The sequence below is a fragment of the Parus major genome, chromosome 6 (assembly GCF_001522545.3).
Source record: "Parus major isolate Abel chromosome 6, Parus_major1.1, whole genome shotgun sequence".
In the NCBI taxonomy this organism is placed as follows: Eukaryota; Metazoa; Chordata; class Aves; order Passeriformes; family Paridae; genus Parus; species Parus major.
Window position 1 is genome coordinate 31,951,977 of NC_031775.1, and position 14,512 is coordinate 31,966,488.

Consider the following 14,512-nt stretch of genomic DNA (forward strand, 5'->3'; position numbering starts at 1 on the left):
TGGGAAGGGGCTGGAGAATTCCTGAGGAGCTGGGAAGGGGCTCAGGCTGGAGCAAAGGAGGCTCAGGGGAAATTTCTGGCTCTGCACAAGTCCCTGGCAGGAGGGGACAGCCGGGGGGATTTGGGATCTGCTGCCAGGAACAGGGACAGGAGGAGAGGGAACGGCCTCAGGCTGGGCCAGGGGAGCCTCAGGGTGGATATTTGGGAAAATTCCTCCCTGGAAAATTCCTTCATGCCCAGCCCTGGCACAGTTGCCCTGGGCAGTTTGGAGTGCCCATCCCTGGAGGGATTTAAAATCCATGTGGATGTGGCACTTGGGGACACGGGGCACTGGTGGCCTTGGTAGTTTGTTATCTGAATTGAACCCAAAACTCATAAGCAGTTATATCAACTTAAATACCCCTGGAATAACCAATCATTCCTCTGTGAAATGTGGATTCTGTCTTGCACTCCAGTTCTCTTTAAAGGGATCACTTTTATATTGCATTTATTCCACTTTTAGTACTGGGTTTGTGCTCTTTTAGTGCCTTCTCAAACTTCTTTAATTTAGCATTGAAATATATTTAATGCAGTGAAGTAGGACTTTCTTGGTATTTTGTTTTCTCAGATATATTTTAAATTTTGGAGGCAAACTTGAAATTAGATTCAGAAATGCCTTGAATCTCTCCCCCAGTTTATCATATTTTGCATTTCCAATATTTGCACTGTTAACCAGTTTATCTCAAGGCTGGAGGCGCTCAGAGGAGAGCGATGCTAATGTGTGACATATGAAACCAGATAAATAACACCAACCCAACTTTGTATTTCCAAGGAAACTGTTAGAATCCAAGAGCAGATGATGTATTGCTCAACTAAGATTCAGAGTTTTCAATCCATAGAACATGGATGTTCTAAAACATCTAAAAATGATGGGTTTGTTGTATATTAGAAAATGGTTAATGATGTGTGACTTGCAAATGCCAGCAGCAAATTTCCAGCAGTATTATTCTTGCAAATTCTTAACCTTTGCAATGAGACAGAAGCCCTAAAACACTGCAACATGAAACATCCCAGCATTTGATTTTCTGAGTTAAATAACTTGTGTTCCATCACTGGAGGCAAATTTCATTTTATGGTTTGGAGGTTGACATTACGCAATTATGAATTTTTAATTTGGAGCCTGTTCTGTGTACATTCCAAAGTGTGAAATCAAAGACTTTGTAACCAAATAATGTTGTTTTTCAGAATTTCTACAAGGAGATCGAGAGGGAAGAGATGTACATAAGGTTTGTAAACATGACTGGTGACAAACTGCCTGACACAGGCTCTGTAATTGGGGAATTTAAGTTCATATTAAGCAGTCACTTGGGGGCTGGAGGAGAAGAGTAATGAAAAATCACACCTTGGCTGAACCTGAAGTAATTCAAAAGCTTATCTGCACCAGGAACAGAGTGCTGGAAGTGAAAGTCAGGAGATTATCTCTGTCCCCTTTCTCTGAGTCCTTCAGTGCCATTACAGTGAGCACTGAAATACTCAGGAGCCAGAATTCTTCTGCTCATGAAGAAAACAAATAAGGCAAAGCTGAGCAAAACAATGACATTTCCTCCTGGTGAGGTGCAAAATATCTGACTTGGAATAAAAACAACTCTTAAATAATACCTGACTGACGCTTATTTTAAACTTAAAGCCTTCAAAATCTCTTTTCAGACCAAGTAAAGATGGAAATATTGTGTGTTCACAGCCCCCCATTTGTGCTTTGGCTGACTGTTGCTTACACTGTTGTGCTAAAATGATGAAATTTGTGGTTTTAATGCACTTTTAAATGTTACTTGTCATTCATTCTCAGGTCTCGTTATCTTTTTGGAAGAGTTTTTACTCATGAACTCTCTTCTTGTTGTTTAAGTGGTTTTAATTGGTCTTTTAGAAGTTTGCAAAAAGAACAGGAAATGGCAGGATTGATAATTGAGAAACCTATTAAGTAATTTCTTATTATTTAGGTCTGTCCTGTGCAGCATCTCTATAAAGACAAATTGTCTCTCCCTCTCAAACCCCCATCCAAAGACTTTCCAATTCCTGTTAACAAACTTATAATGAATACCAAACTTAAAAGTATTTCCACTGGCTTTTTCAAAATACAAATTTTAATGGTTTTGTGGAGATTTTTTTAATTGTCAGTGTAAAAATCATCAAACAAATGAAGAGAATCCCCTGCCAGAGGTGTGATGATATTAAAGAATAAAACTTATTTCTGTCCCCATAGCTGAACTTATATAAGAGTGCTCTGTCTTGCACAAAATCTGGATTGGATTTATTGCTCATCACAAGTCATTCTCCTGGTGTTCAGTCAAAGATTGGAGTCAATCTTGGAGGACTTTTCCAACCTTAATGATCCCACAATTCCCTGAGTGTCCATTAAGAACAGCACAGTGGAAATGCAAATGGTCCTGATGGTTGTCTGCACACAGAATTGGGAACTTTAACCAACCCCACAAATATTTATTTGTTTGAAGATAGACTTGAACCCTTGAAATCTTCAATTTAAATTATTGAGTAAGATCTTAAAGCCACTCTTTTTAAGAGCCAGTGTTTCTGTTGCTGGCAGGTACCTGTACAAGCTGTGTGACCTGCACAAGGAGTGTGATAACTACACAGAGGCTGCCTACACCTTGCTCCTGCACGCCAAGCTCCTCAAGGTAAACCCCAAAACACATCCCAAGCCTGGGAAATCCCAGCAGGAGCCAGCCAGGGGTGTGTTGGCCACTCAGGACATCTGCACTTGAAGCTGATGGACAGCTCTGTGCTGAGCTCTCCTTTGCTCGTGGAATTCCCACACAGAGGAAAGCAACACTTGACTGCATGGCAGAGCTGCATCTTCAGCTGGAGTGAGGGGAATGTGGTCAAAGCAGCAGCACAAAATCCCAAATTGCAAATACCCAGACTGTACAGTATGTAAAAGCCCCATACCACCAGGTATTTTAGTAAATGAGCTCTCCACAGATCTTTTTGTGCCTGGAATACTGGAGCCCATTCTCGAGTGCTCTTGGGTGTTTGTAACCAATTCAGTTTGGATTTCAGAAAATTGCAGAGAGATTCAAATGGCCTTCTTTCCAAGTTCATGCCTTTAAAAGGTGCATATAATTTTAATGCAGTGTTACCCAGTTTATAGCACATTTGAAGAGGCACAAACAATATTGTTTCTCTTTGGTGTAGCCTGCAATATGCACAAATAACATGTTAGCTGCAGAAAGTGCCTGAAATAAAGCATTTGAGTGTTTAACTATCCACTGCCAGCCAGGAATGGAGTGAAGCTGTACTTCAGGAGCATTAATCTCCCTGAAAACATTGTGGAGGGAAGATGTTGTCTCTAACATGCAGCTTTTTTATGTGCTTATGTCACAAATGTGGGAGCAGGTACCCCCTTGGCTCTCCTGGTTATCATTTAGGAAGGTGCTGCTCTTGCCAGCAGACACTTGTGTTGTGAAATCACATTTAATACAGCTGGATCATCACTGAATTCCTAGGTTTATGTTTTAATTTTGAAAAGCAGTTAATGGGAAAAGTAAAAAATCTCAGTGTGATAAGAATCAGAGGTTTTGGAGGAGTTTAATTTAGTTCTGTTTGTATTCCTCACATTTCACAACCTGCAGTGAAATCTTTCTCCCTCAGGGATCTCTTCCCACCCCCCTCAAGGACACAACTCCCCCAGGGGCAGACTCAGGGGCAGAATAAATGAGAATTTCATTTTCCCCTTGATGTCCTGCCCATTCCACTGGTGAATGTGTTGCAGCCTCCTGATCCAGAGGAAGTTTCCCTTCCCATAGCAAGGGATGGAACAAGATGGGATTTCAGTCCCTTCCCACCCAGAGCACCTGGGATTGTGTTACTGCAAACCTGCTGTGCCCCTCTTTATCCTCAGCAGCCAACTGTTCTCAGCAGTCCTGGATTTAATTTCAGCAATCCCCAGCAAAGTGGGAGTGTCAGATATCTATTTTGAAAGGTTGAAAAGGGGAAGGTGTTAAATGAGATCCTTCTGATGGATGCACTGAGAATTATTCGTACTTCAGAGCTGAGTAAACTGCACCCAAGCCATAAAAAGACTAAATGTGGTGCAGAGTGTACATGTGCAATTTAAATTAAGACACTCTGAAATGTATTTACTGTATTTTAAAATCATTAGAGGGTTATTACACAAGGAAACATCTCCAAGATGCATTTGGAGTGCAAAAGCACTGTGCCAACTTCACCTTTCAGACAGGATGAAGGATTCATTCCCTTCCATGGGGGCTGTGTTCCTGAATAAATGATGGAATAAACCATGCCATAAAATGTCACTCAAACTTTCACCTGGCATGCCTTGCACTTGTTAGACAACTTACTTTCTGTGACCTCAAATTAAAGTTCAGCCAGGTGTGGCTTTTCTTAGGGAATGTGTCAGAGAGCAGGTGAGTGTCTCACTTAATGTACTCTTGAATTCAGTGCAAGAACTTCATGGGAAGAAACATCCATTTTTCTGTCCTTCTAATACAAATCAATAGCAGACAGCAAATGCCAGAGCAGGATTTGTCACAGATTTTCATCCCTGAGTGGATGTTTGTTTATAATTTCATTAGAGGCTGGAAATGCTTTATTATAAAAGTGTATCAATCTCTGTCTCAGTCCCTGCTCCTGCAGCCCTCAGTGGAGGGAGGAGTTCAGTGTAGCCTGAGCAGCAGCGATATTGGGGGGTGTGTAACTGAGCAATTGAGTTTTTCTGTCAAGCCTCAGGGCAGGATTTTCAATGACACTCATCACAGGCAGATATTTCATCCCCCTGATTTTAATGGGATCACATCGAGGGCAAGCCTGAGAGTGTGTGAGAATTTCACCTTTAAATCTGCAAGAAAGCTCTGTCTGTGGAGAGAGAGAGGCCAAATTACTGCAAGCTGATGAAGCACACTCAAGAAGAGAGACTTTTGTTGTGTTTTCAACCCTTTTTCTCAAAATTGAGGTGTTCAAAACTAACAGAAGACAGCAGCTCTTAGCATGCTGAAAAAAAACACCATCACACTGCAGACTCCAGCAGTTTGTGTTGTTCAGAAACAGAGTTCAGAACAAAGCTGTCAGAGTTGGCTGCATGACCCAAACACAAACATTTTGGCCAAATCAACAAGTGATGGGGTGAAATTTAATAGTATAAAGGAGGTAAAGTAGCAATAATTCTGGGAATTAATCTGGAAGTTGCCCAGAGCAGCTGGGGCTGCCCCTGGATCCCTGGCAGTGCCCAAGGCCAGGCTGGACATTGGGGCTGGAGCAGCTGGGACAGGGGAAGGTGTCCCTGCCATGGCTGGGGTGGGATGGGATGAGCTTTAAGCTCCTTCCCAACCCAAACCATTCCATGATTCCTATGACTGACATCTTCCCCTTGATCCATCAGGCATCTGCTGGAAGAGGCAGAGCTGCTAATTGCAGACAGGCTGGATAAAGTTAATTATGCTTTCCCTGCCTCTGGAGGTCCTCAGTGAGTTGGAGCCATCTCATTTCCCTGCCTGCAGCCCTTCCCTTTGTGTTGATGGAGCTGGGCTCCAGGGTTTCCCTCACACCAAGTGTTCATTGTGGCCCCAGGGGTTGTTGCCATCAGCAGCCCAAGGTCACTCTCATCAAACTCACCGAGGAGAGGAAGCCACCTCTAGAAGCTCCCTTGTGGCTGATGGATGTAATTAACCTCCAATTACAGCATCCAGATAAATGCTCCTTGTGCCCAAGGAAACAAAGGGCACAACTGGGAAAAACCCCTTTGTTGGTGCATTAACTGCAGTATCACTTCTTTAAATAAAGAATTTTTTAAAATAATTTTTAAAATATTTTTAAATAAAGAGTTTTTTTAAAAAATTTCACTTCAGAACTCATAGTTTGGATTTGCTTTCACTTTTCCCCTTTTTTGTGTGTGATTTAGTGGTCAGAAGAAGCATGTGCAGCACATCTTACCCAGAGGGATGGATACCAAGCTGCTACTCAAGGACAGCTGAAAGATCAGCTCTATCAAGAAATTATCCATTACTTTGACAAGGGCAAGGTAAAAAAAGGGAAGAAAAAAGTGCAAATGTATTTCATTGCTTTTCTCTCGAACTTATAAATTTAATAGTAAACATAGTTTGCATCCAGTGACCTTCAGGAAGCACTTAGAGATAATGATACTACCAAAAAGAAAAGTCTAAAGAAATCAATGGTACATTTATAACTCCTCTCTTAAGGGTAAATGTATGGGCATATGATGGCATGGAGTAAATAAAAAAGTGATGCATGTAATTCAGAGGAGTTTTTCTGGCAGTTACAAGAGCTAAAAGAATCCTTCAGCTCCCCTTGTTTCTTCCTTGTGTACACAAAAATAATTCCCTCAGGGCCTGAATGTCTGTGGTTCATATCATAAATATCCTGGGATGAGGATATTTCATTGCAATTGCATCTTTTAATGCAGAAGGGATTTGCATTTGGCATTATTTGGTGTTGGAGAGGAAGGGGGTTAATGGGAGACAGGCATGGATCAGTATTTGGATATTTCAGGCACAGAATATTCCAGTACAGAAGTAGGAATCTCTTTGTCAGAACATTTCAGAAAAGTAAACTTGGGGTTTAAAACCAGGCTCTGTAGGATGAGCAGAAATGGGGTTTTCTGGTGGAATTAGAATATTATCCAGCCAGCCCACCCTTTCCAGGTGCTTTTAGCAGCATCAGATTAAAATCCTAGAATAAATTTGATAGGAACTATAATTTCTGTAATTTTGTTAGAAATGTTGCTAAAAAAGTCAAATTTTATAGCTTATCTTAATGGAATACTTCAAAGTTGTTGATGAGTGGTGCTAAAAGTTGAGTTGGGGTAAAAACTGTAATTCTGGACTGGGATAAAATTGTAAGAATCTAATTCTGGGGTGGTGCCCAAGTGGCTGTTTGGGGTGACTTGGGGACAGTTCCTGCTGCCCAAAAAGCTTTTCCTGAGTGAACGAGAGGAATCTCATTTGAATGAGCTGATTTTAAAGCTTATTTTAATCTTATATTCCTGTCTGGAAGGGAAATCAGGAGTTGCCTGTTTTTATTTTGTTGGTTTATGTCTTTATGGCTCCCTGTTGGTGGCCAGGCACTGGGAATTGTTGTGCTGAGCACCAGTTCTGTGCACAACTCCAGTTCCAGGGCTCCTGTGTGATTTTTGTGTGTGTGTGAGGGGATGATTCATTTCTAAACTGCTCTTTCCTACTTGCAGATATTCCTCCTCATTTTCTGGTCACCCAAGCTGGTGAATATTTTTCACATTACTCGATGAAAAGGGAAATAAAAAAATCAATATACGCTGAAAATATTCATTTTATGTGATTTTGCAAATGTCAGGAAGCTCCAAGTGGAGGTTTCCAGTGTAGGTTGATGGTAATCCTCTCATTTGGGATGTTCTGACATTAAGTTAAATCAACTTCTTGCATTCCTTGAGCAGTTTGCTGATGTAGCCCAGCAGCTTCTTCACCTCTCTGTGATCAGTAACAACCTTTGCTGTGCATTTCTGGGAGACTGAACCCATTCCCAAAACAATTCCTGGGGTTTTTTTGTGCCATAATCACATGGGTCCTTGCCTGGCAGTTCACTCCTGATCCCACCTGTTTGATTTCCCTTCCCATGAAGTCAACAAGAGGTGTGGACCCCTGGACAGCTGCAGAGCCATTTCCAGGCTTTTGCAGAAGCTCAGGAGTTTTGATTTAAAGTTGTGAGCCTGTGTCTCTCCCAGCCCAACCTGCCTGATGGGAAGCTGTGGATTTGGGAAAGGAGGGAGATGTGGGAGTTAGAAACATTATGTAGAAAAAATGAAGCAGAGGGATTTCCTAAAATTGGGTTTAAACCATTGTCTTTTTGTTTTTTAAAGGCTGGTGTAGTTCAGCCTCTCAAAAATCAGGATCCCTTTCTCTTGGCAGAGTAATTTCCCAGGGGAACTCAAAGTTTCCATGTATATTGAAGGCCAACCATGAGGTTTATCCCATAAATATTGGCATTCTTGGGCAGGTGAATTTAGATTTAATCCTCCACAGAGAGGCTGGAATGAACATTTTGCTTCTGCTCCAGAAGTGCCTGAGAATTTTCTAAGTGAGTAAAAGGGAGCTTGGACTTGCCCTGAAGGCAGGAATGTGGCACCTCCTGTGGCTGAGAACAAAATGCTGGCCCTCACCACCAGCATCCCTGGTATTTGTAGTTCAAGATCCATTTAGGATTCCTCATTTTGATTTCTGTTTTTAATCTCTTACTCTTTGGAAGTTTGCTTTTTTGCCTGTATCTTATTTTGGTCCTTAAACCAACCTTTCATAAAGCTGAAGTACAATTTTCACCTTTAGGGAAGGAGCAATTTTGAGAAACAACTTTCACATTTTGCAGTTGTTCTACTTCATGAATTTCATTCCTGATTAGTTAGGAATTCCTTTTCTAAGCTCCTTCTTTCCCAAAGGAAAGTTGTTTCCCTGCTGTAGGGATCCTTTTCTCTCCAGATTACTCTTCTTCACTGCCCTGCACTTTCCAGTCTCCACTCTCTTGGCTTTTGCCCTTCCAATCCTTATCCTCAGGCTTATCCCAGCAGTCCAGCCCATCCTTTGAACTGCTCTCAAGTGTTTGCTCTCTCTCTTTTCCTGAAGCTTTGTGATTTCCAACAAAGTCCTTAATCCAGGGATTTTCCTGGAAATGGTTGGGTTAGAATATCCCAAAGTGAGAAGGGAAAACAGTGATGGGAATAAAGGGATGAGGGAAGGGGTGACACTTTACCTGTGGGAGGGAGGTGGTGGAAATCAATGCTGATGAACTCCTGAATGCAGGGAATGCTCCTTGGCAAAGATAAGGTGTTGTTTTAAACCAGCTTTCTTTGTGGAGCCACAAGGGAAGCAGCAGCATTCCTGTTCCTGGTGAAATGTGGGAACAGCCACAGGTTTGCTGGTTCCATAAATCAGGACAGGTTTTCCTCTGCTCCTCAGTAAATTGAAAGCGTTGGTCCTGAGGAGAAAAAGGTAAACTAATGCACACTGCTCATTTATTTCTGCTCCTCCTTTCTCTCCTCCTCCTCCAAACAAAAAGCTTTTACTGCTTTACAGCAGCCACAGAACAGAAAATACCTGAAATTAGACAGCAAATGCCATTCTTTGGCTTTAAAAGCCTTTTTTTTCCGGCTCATAGGATGACATCAAATGGCTTTTTCTTCCATCTCTAACAAGTGAGTGGTGAAATTCACCTGTCTGCCAAAAATCTGTGTGAGGCTCGTGGCCAGCTCAGCCCCAGAGCTGTCCTGAGAGCTGGGAAGGACAGAGAGTCTTGGGAGAGGGAGGATACAGAGTCTGACTGTGTTCCAAATGAATATTTTTATTTATTTAAAGAGTTTCCAACCTGGCTGTATCTTGAATGCAGTACCAACAATAGAGATGTGCTGAGTTTTAGCATTTTATTTAAAATACTGAGCCTTCATGCTGGTTAATTAACACTACCTGAAATTTAACCACCTTAGAAAGTCCCTCACTCGTCAGAATATGGCACCATAATATTCTTATCCCAGATTATTTCACTGTTCCTGACCATTAACTCTGCAGGAGCTCAGAAATACCCTGAGATCCTCCTTTGTTGCTATTAACCTCAAAAACTAAATTGCATGCTGTAGTTCTTTCTGGCCAACAAGCAATCCAGCTTGAAAAATAAATCGCTGGGTTTTCCCTAAAAAAGATCTGCATCTGCAAAGTCTTGCCCATAACAATTTGCAGCTCGTGTCTACACAACTAAATTTAGGCTCTGCACATTTTTCTTAACCCCTGAGTATAAAAGAAGTGTTTTCCTTCCAGTATCAGCAGCTTCTCTCCCTGGTACCCTCTCCAGATAAATTGTTTCTCCCATTAATGAGTTGTACTCGTACAAATCCTGTGTAGTAGCTCCCTGTACAACTCATTTCTCCAGAAGACTTGCCATGTCCTGGGCAAAGCTGGGAAAGTTTCCAAGGCAGGAAATCTGTGAGGCAGCAGATTGGGAGTTACTGACCTTCAAGAATATAGATTTCATTTATCAGGATCCTGGGCCACAGCCGTGCTGTCCTCACCTGAATAAATTGGCTCTGGAATAAACAGCTGAGTTTTTCAGAGGGGTGTGCAGGGGATGTGAGACACACAATCCCTGTTTCTCTGAGAAGGGTGGGAAAATCTCCAGCTTTGGGTTGGTTTTGTGTTGGAGGTGTCGTGGTGCAGCTGCACGAGGGGAAAGGCAGATAGTTCAGGAAACAGCCTCAAGTTACACCAGGGGAAGTTTGGGTTGGACATGAGGAAAAGTTTCTTCATGGAAAGGGGTGACAAGCAGAGAACAGGCTGCCCAGGGCAGTGGTGTGATCCCCATCCCTGGGATTGTTCAAAAAGTCTGGATTTGACACCTGAGGACAGGGTTTATCACTTGACAAGGTGATGGTTGGTGATCTTAGAAGTCTTTTCCAACCTCAGTGATTCTGTGGACTCCTGGGCCTCTGGAGTTCAGGGCTCTCTCCCCTTGAGGAATTGGGTTCCATAATCCAACTTCTCATTGTTCCTGTGAAGGAACAACTGCACAGCTGGGATTTCCAAACAGAGATGTTGGAGCACAGTGAGGTTTTTAAGAGGCAGCAGAAACAAAAAGTGGGTGCTTTCCTCTAAGACAGAGGTCTTGGCTGGAGAGGGACAAAGTTAGAGACTGTCAAAAATGGAAAGAATCTTTATCCCTTTTTTATTGTGTATTTGCAGTATGATAGAAAAGGTTCCTGAAAGTGTTCCATTAAAAATCACGTGACACAGTGTCAGCAGGAGAACTTGTAAACTGACTTTTACAGAAACTTTAAAGGAATCCCAGAAATTTAAGCCAGAAACAAATGTTGTTCTAATATCTGAAGCTGCTCTGCTGAGAGGGCTGGGATTGTTCAACCTGGAGAGGAGAAGGATCCAGGGAGAGCTCAGAGCCCCTTCCAGGGCCTGAAGGGGCTCCAGGAGAGCTGGAGAGGGACTGGGGACAAGGGATGGAGGGACAGGACCCAGGGAATGGCTCCCAGTGCCAGAGAGCAGGGCTGGGTGGGATTTTGGGCAGGGATTGTTCCTGGCAGGGTGGGCAGGGGGTGGGATGGAATTCCCAGAGCACCTGGGGCTGCCCCTGGATCTGTGAAAGTGTCCAAGGCCAGGCTGGACACAGCCTGGGATAGTGGGAGATGTCCCCTGTCATGGCAGGGGTGGAAGGAGATGATCTTGAACACAAATCATCCTGGGATTCTGCGATTCCATGGTCTGGTTTTCTCCTGCTCATCTCCACTCCCTTGCTAGGAAGAACACAAGAATTATGTGATTACTGTGTTGTACATGAACTAAATCTGGATCACATTGAATTTGAGGATTCATTTTTCAGGCTTTGGAACATGTACAGAATCCATTATTAATATTAATATTCAGTAACATCTGAAGGCTTTGTTCAGGCTAGAGGAGGTGCAGTGGAAACAGCCTCTGCTCCCATGTGTTTCTGGTGTTGACAGACAAGGATGGGAAGGTGAAAAACAAATCAAAGGAGATTTAATTCTGCTAAAGTTGTTATTTAATCAGTGGCAGTGATGTGTAGGCAGGGTGTGTCTGCTTTCAGAATCCCTGAATGCTTTGGGTTGGAAAGGACCCCTAAAGGTCCCCTGGTCCCATCCTGCCACAAGCTTGGACATCCACCCAACACTTCCCTGGTTCCTCCAGCCTGGCCTTGGGCACTGCCAGGGATCCAGGGGCAGCCCCAGCTGCTCTGGGCACCTGTGCCAGGGCCTGCCCACCCTGCCAGGAACAATCCCTGCCCAAAATCCCATCTAAACCCACCCACCTTTTGCATTCCCAGACATCTGTGCTTATCCAGGAGTCCGTGGGAAGAACCAAGGGAACTTGTTTACAGTGTTGATCCAAATCAAAAATTATTTAGGCTTCAGTTTATTCCCAGTCTCATTTTGGAGAGGGACTGGTTAAATCTGGAACAGACAAGGGAAGTGATGGTCACACCGTTGTCTTTGAAATGAAAATATGCAGAAGTTATGGATGACTGAAGTTCAGAAGGAAATGGCACTCAAAATGAGGGAAGGTTAAGTGATTTTGAAAGCTTTTGCTTGCTGACTTAAACACCTGAATATTAGTTCAGTTCCTATAAAATGGTGCTGTATTGCCCTTCTGAGCCAGAATTAACTCAGCTTGGTGTTTGAAAATGTCCTCCTTTTTCTGCAACTGTGCCTTTACTCTTAAATTCTTGTTAATTTTTGTTTAAAAATAAAAACATGCTCTGTATCATCATGCTAGATTAGATCCATAATATGGATAAAAACATTCAGATCCTTCCACTTGCAAAAATTGCGTTGCAGAGCGTTCAGGCTGCCTTGTAATTTCCTGCAGACGTGATCTCTCATTACCGTGATTGTAATTAGTCCTTCTGATGCGTTTTTCACCTTCAAGGCACTTTACAAACATGAGGCAACTCATGCTCATTCCAGTGCTCTTCCCTGGATAAATAATGTTCTGAACCTTGTTGGAGAAATAAGTAAAATCAAGAGGAGGGGTCAAATATCACGAGGAGCTGCAAGGAAAGGTTAATGAAGAACCAGATTCTGCTCCTTGGGAGCATTCATGGCTTTTTTATCTTAAATTAGGTCACCACTTTGTCCAAACCTCATCCCAGCTGGTTTTTGCAGGACCCAGAAGCTCCTTTCCCCTCGCTCAGCCCCACAGTGCAGTTTTTAGCCTTTATTTTGTCTTGACTTGCGAGGCAGAAATCTCTTTCCCTTCTCCCTGCGATCTCCCATAACCATTTTCCCCTCTGCATTTCCTCATCTCCTGCACCACCAGCAGCTCCCTGCCTCTCCAGGCTGCTGCTTTCCACCCATTCCTGCTCAGTTTGACCTTTCAGTCCCTCCCTCCACTTGAAGATGGTTTCCTTTTTTCCACATTCTTCCACAGAGAGGAGCAGGGATGCCCAGTGAACCGTGGGACCCATCTTGCTTTTTGTGACATTGGCGTGTTCCACGTGAAGACTTGCTGAGGATTCATCCTTGAAGTTTTATTCTTATTTTTCCAACTGGCATCTAGAACCAGGAATCTTTCTAAAAGTCTTATTTTTTCCACATTTTCCTGATACACTAAGAAATGCAATTTCAACTTGCAGATCAGTAGACAAACAGAATTCACTTGACACTGATTTTGGGGCTTTGAGTGTGGAATTTCATTTGTGTGGTTTGGAGAGCTTTTGGGTTTTTGGGGTGTAAAATATCTCTTATTTGCACAGTGTTTTAAAGAGAACTGAGGGACTTTTATGGGATGGATGCTGGGATCAGTTGTTGTGAAGGATTCCCCAGGTCACCATTCCTCTTCTTTCCCCAGCATCCACCTCCCAACTTCTCTGGAAGTTGTGGTGCTTCATCCCAAACTCCCTGTCCTTAAAGGCGGATGTTTTTGGGGAAAAATGGGGAAATGTGTGTTCAACCCTTCCCCTCAGGCCTCCTCCATCCACCTGCTCTTCTCTGGAATCTCAGGATTCCACCAGGATGAGGAACGTGTGGCCTGGTGCTGAGAGGAGAATGAGGTGGTGTGGCCAGAGGATTTAAATTTAAGATGAAGGTTAATAAAATCTGCATTTCTAATTCATTCTGAAACTCATTTTTATAACAAAGTGAGGTCAGCAATGCCAACCAAACTTCAGCAGCAGAAGCAGATCATCAAGTTTGATCTCAGATAGCCTGGTGTGCTAATTTAAGCATATTTTTGGGTTTGAGTGGTTCTTTATCTTTGGAGTAGAAAAAAACAAATGAAAAATGCACATTTAAAACCATTCTTGCTGCTCCTCATTATGATTGTTGCCTTCTGAAGAGCTGAAGGATATTGTTAAATTTCTTTGGGTCACTTGAGACGGCTGCTGAATTTCATGGTTGAGGAACGAGAGGAAGAAGAACCAATGGAAATATAATGAGTATTTGTTCAAAGCAATATCTGCAAATTGCCTGTCCTGTCTAATACAGATTATAGATATTAGAGGGAGAGAGAGGTGATTATGAAATATAATCAATCACCAGCCTTGCTCCAAAGCCTTAGGTCCTGGGTTTCTCTGTGGAGAGGCTGTGTTTACACATCACTGGATGGGCTGGCAGGAATCATCTCACTTCTGAAGCTCTTTGATCATTTGACTTGATTTGCATCCAGAAAATTTGCATCCCGTGCCAGGGAAGGTCATGGAGGAGATCACCTTGAGTGCCACCAAGCCAAGGAGGCTGATGGCACCTGGGTTGTGTTAAAAGTGGTGTGGCAGCAGGACCAGGGTTGGGATTGTCCCTCTGGCACTGCTGAGGCACCTCCAAACCCGTGTTAAGTTTGATAAAAAAAGTCAGTGGGGGGCTGCAGCGTGTCCAGGGAAGGCTCTGGAGCCCCAGGAGCGGCTGAGGGAGCTGGGAAAGGGCTGGAGAATTCCTGAGGAGCTGGGAAGGGGCTGGAGAATTCCTGAGGAGCTGGGAAGGGGCTGGAGAATTCCTGAGGAGCTGGGAA

General features: G+C 43.1%; 1 protein-coding gene across 2 annotated transcripts in view; it reads left to right on the top strand.

Moving 5' to 3' along the window:
- The window catches only part of DOCK1 (dedicator of cytokinesis 1), a 263,271-nt gene that overhangs the window by 207,352 nt on the left and 41,407 nt on the right, over positions 1–14,512 (top strand). For both annotated transcript variants that reach the window (XM_015632986.3, XM_015632987.3), the window contains exons 36-38: positions 1,224–1,264; positions 2,581–2,671; positions 5,911–6,030. In XM_015632986.3, coding sequence (XP_015488472.1) covers positions 1,224–1,264; positions 2,581–2,671; positions 5,911–6,030 — 252 coding nt within the window. The remainder of the gene's footprint in view (positions 1–1,223; positions 1,265–2,580; positions 2,672–5,910; positions 6,031–14,512) is intronic.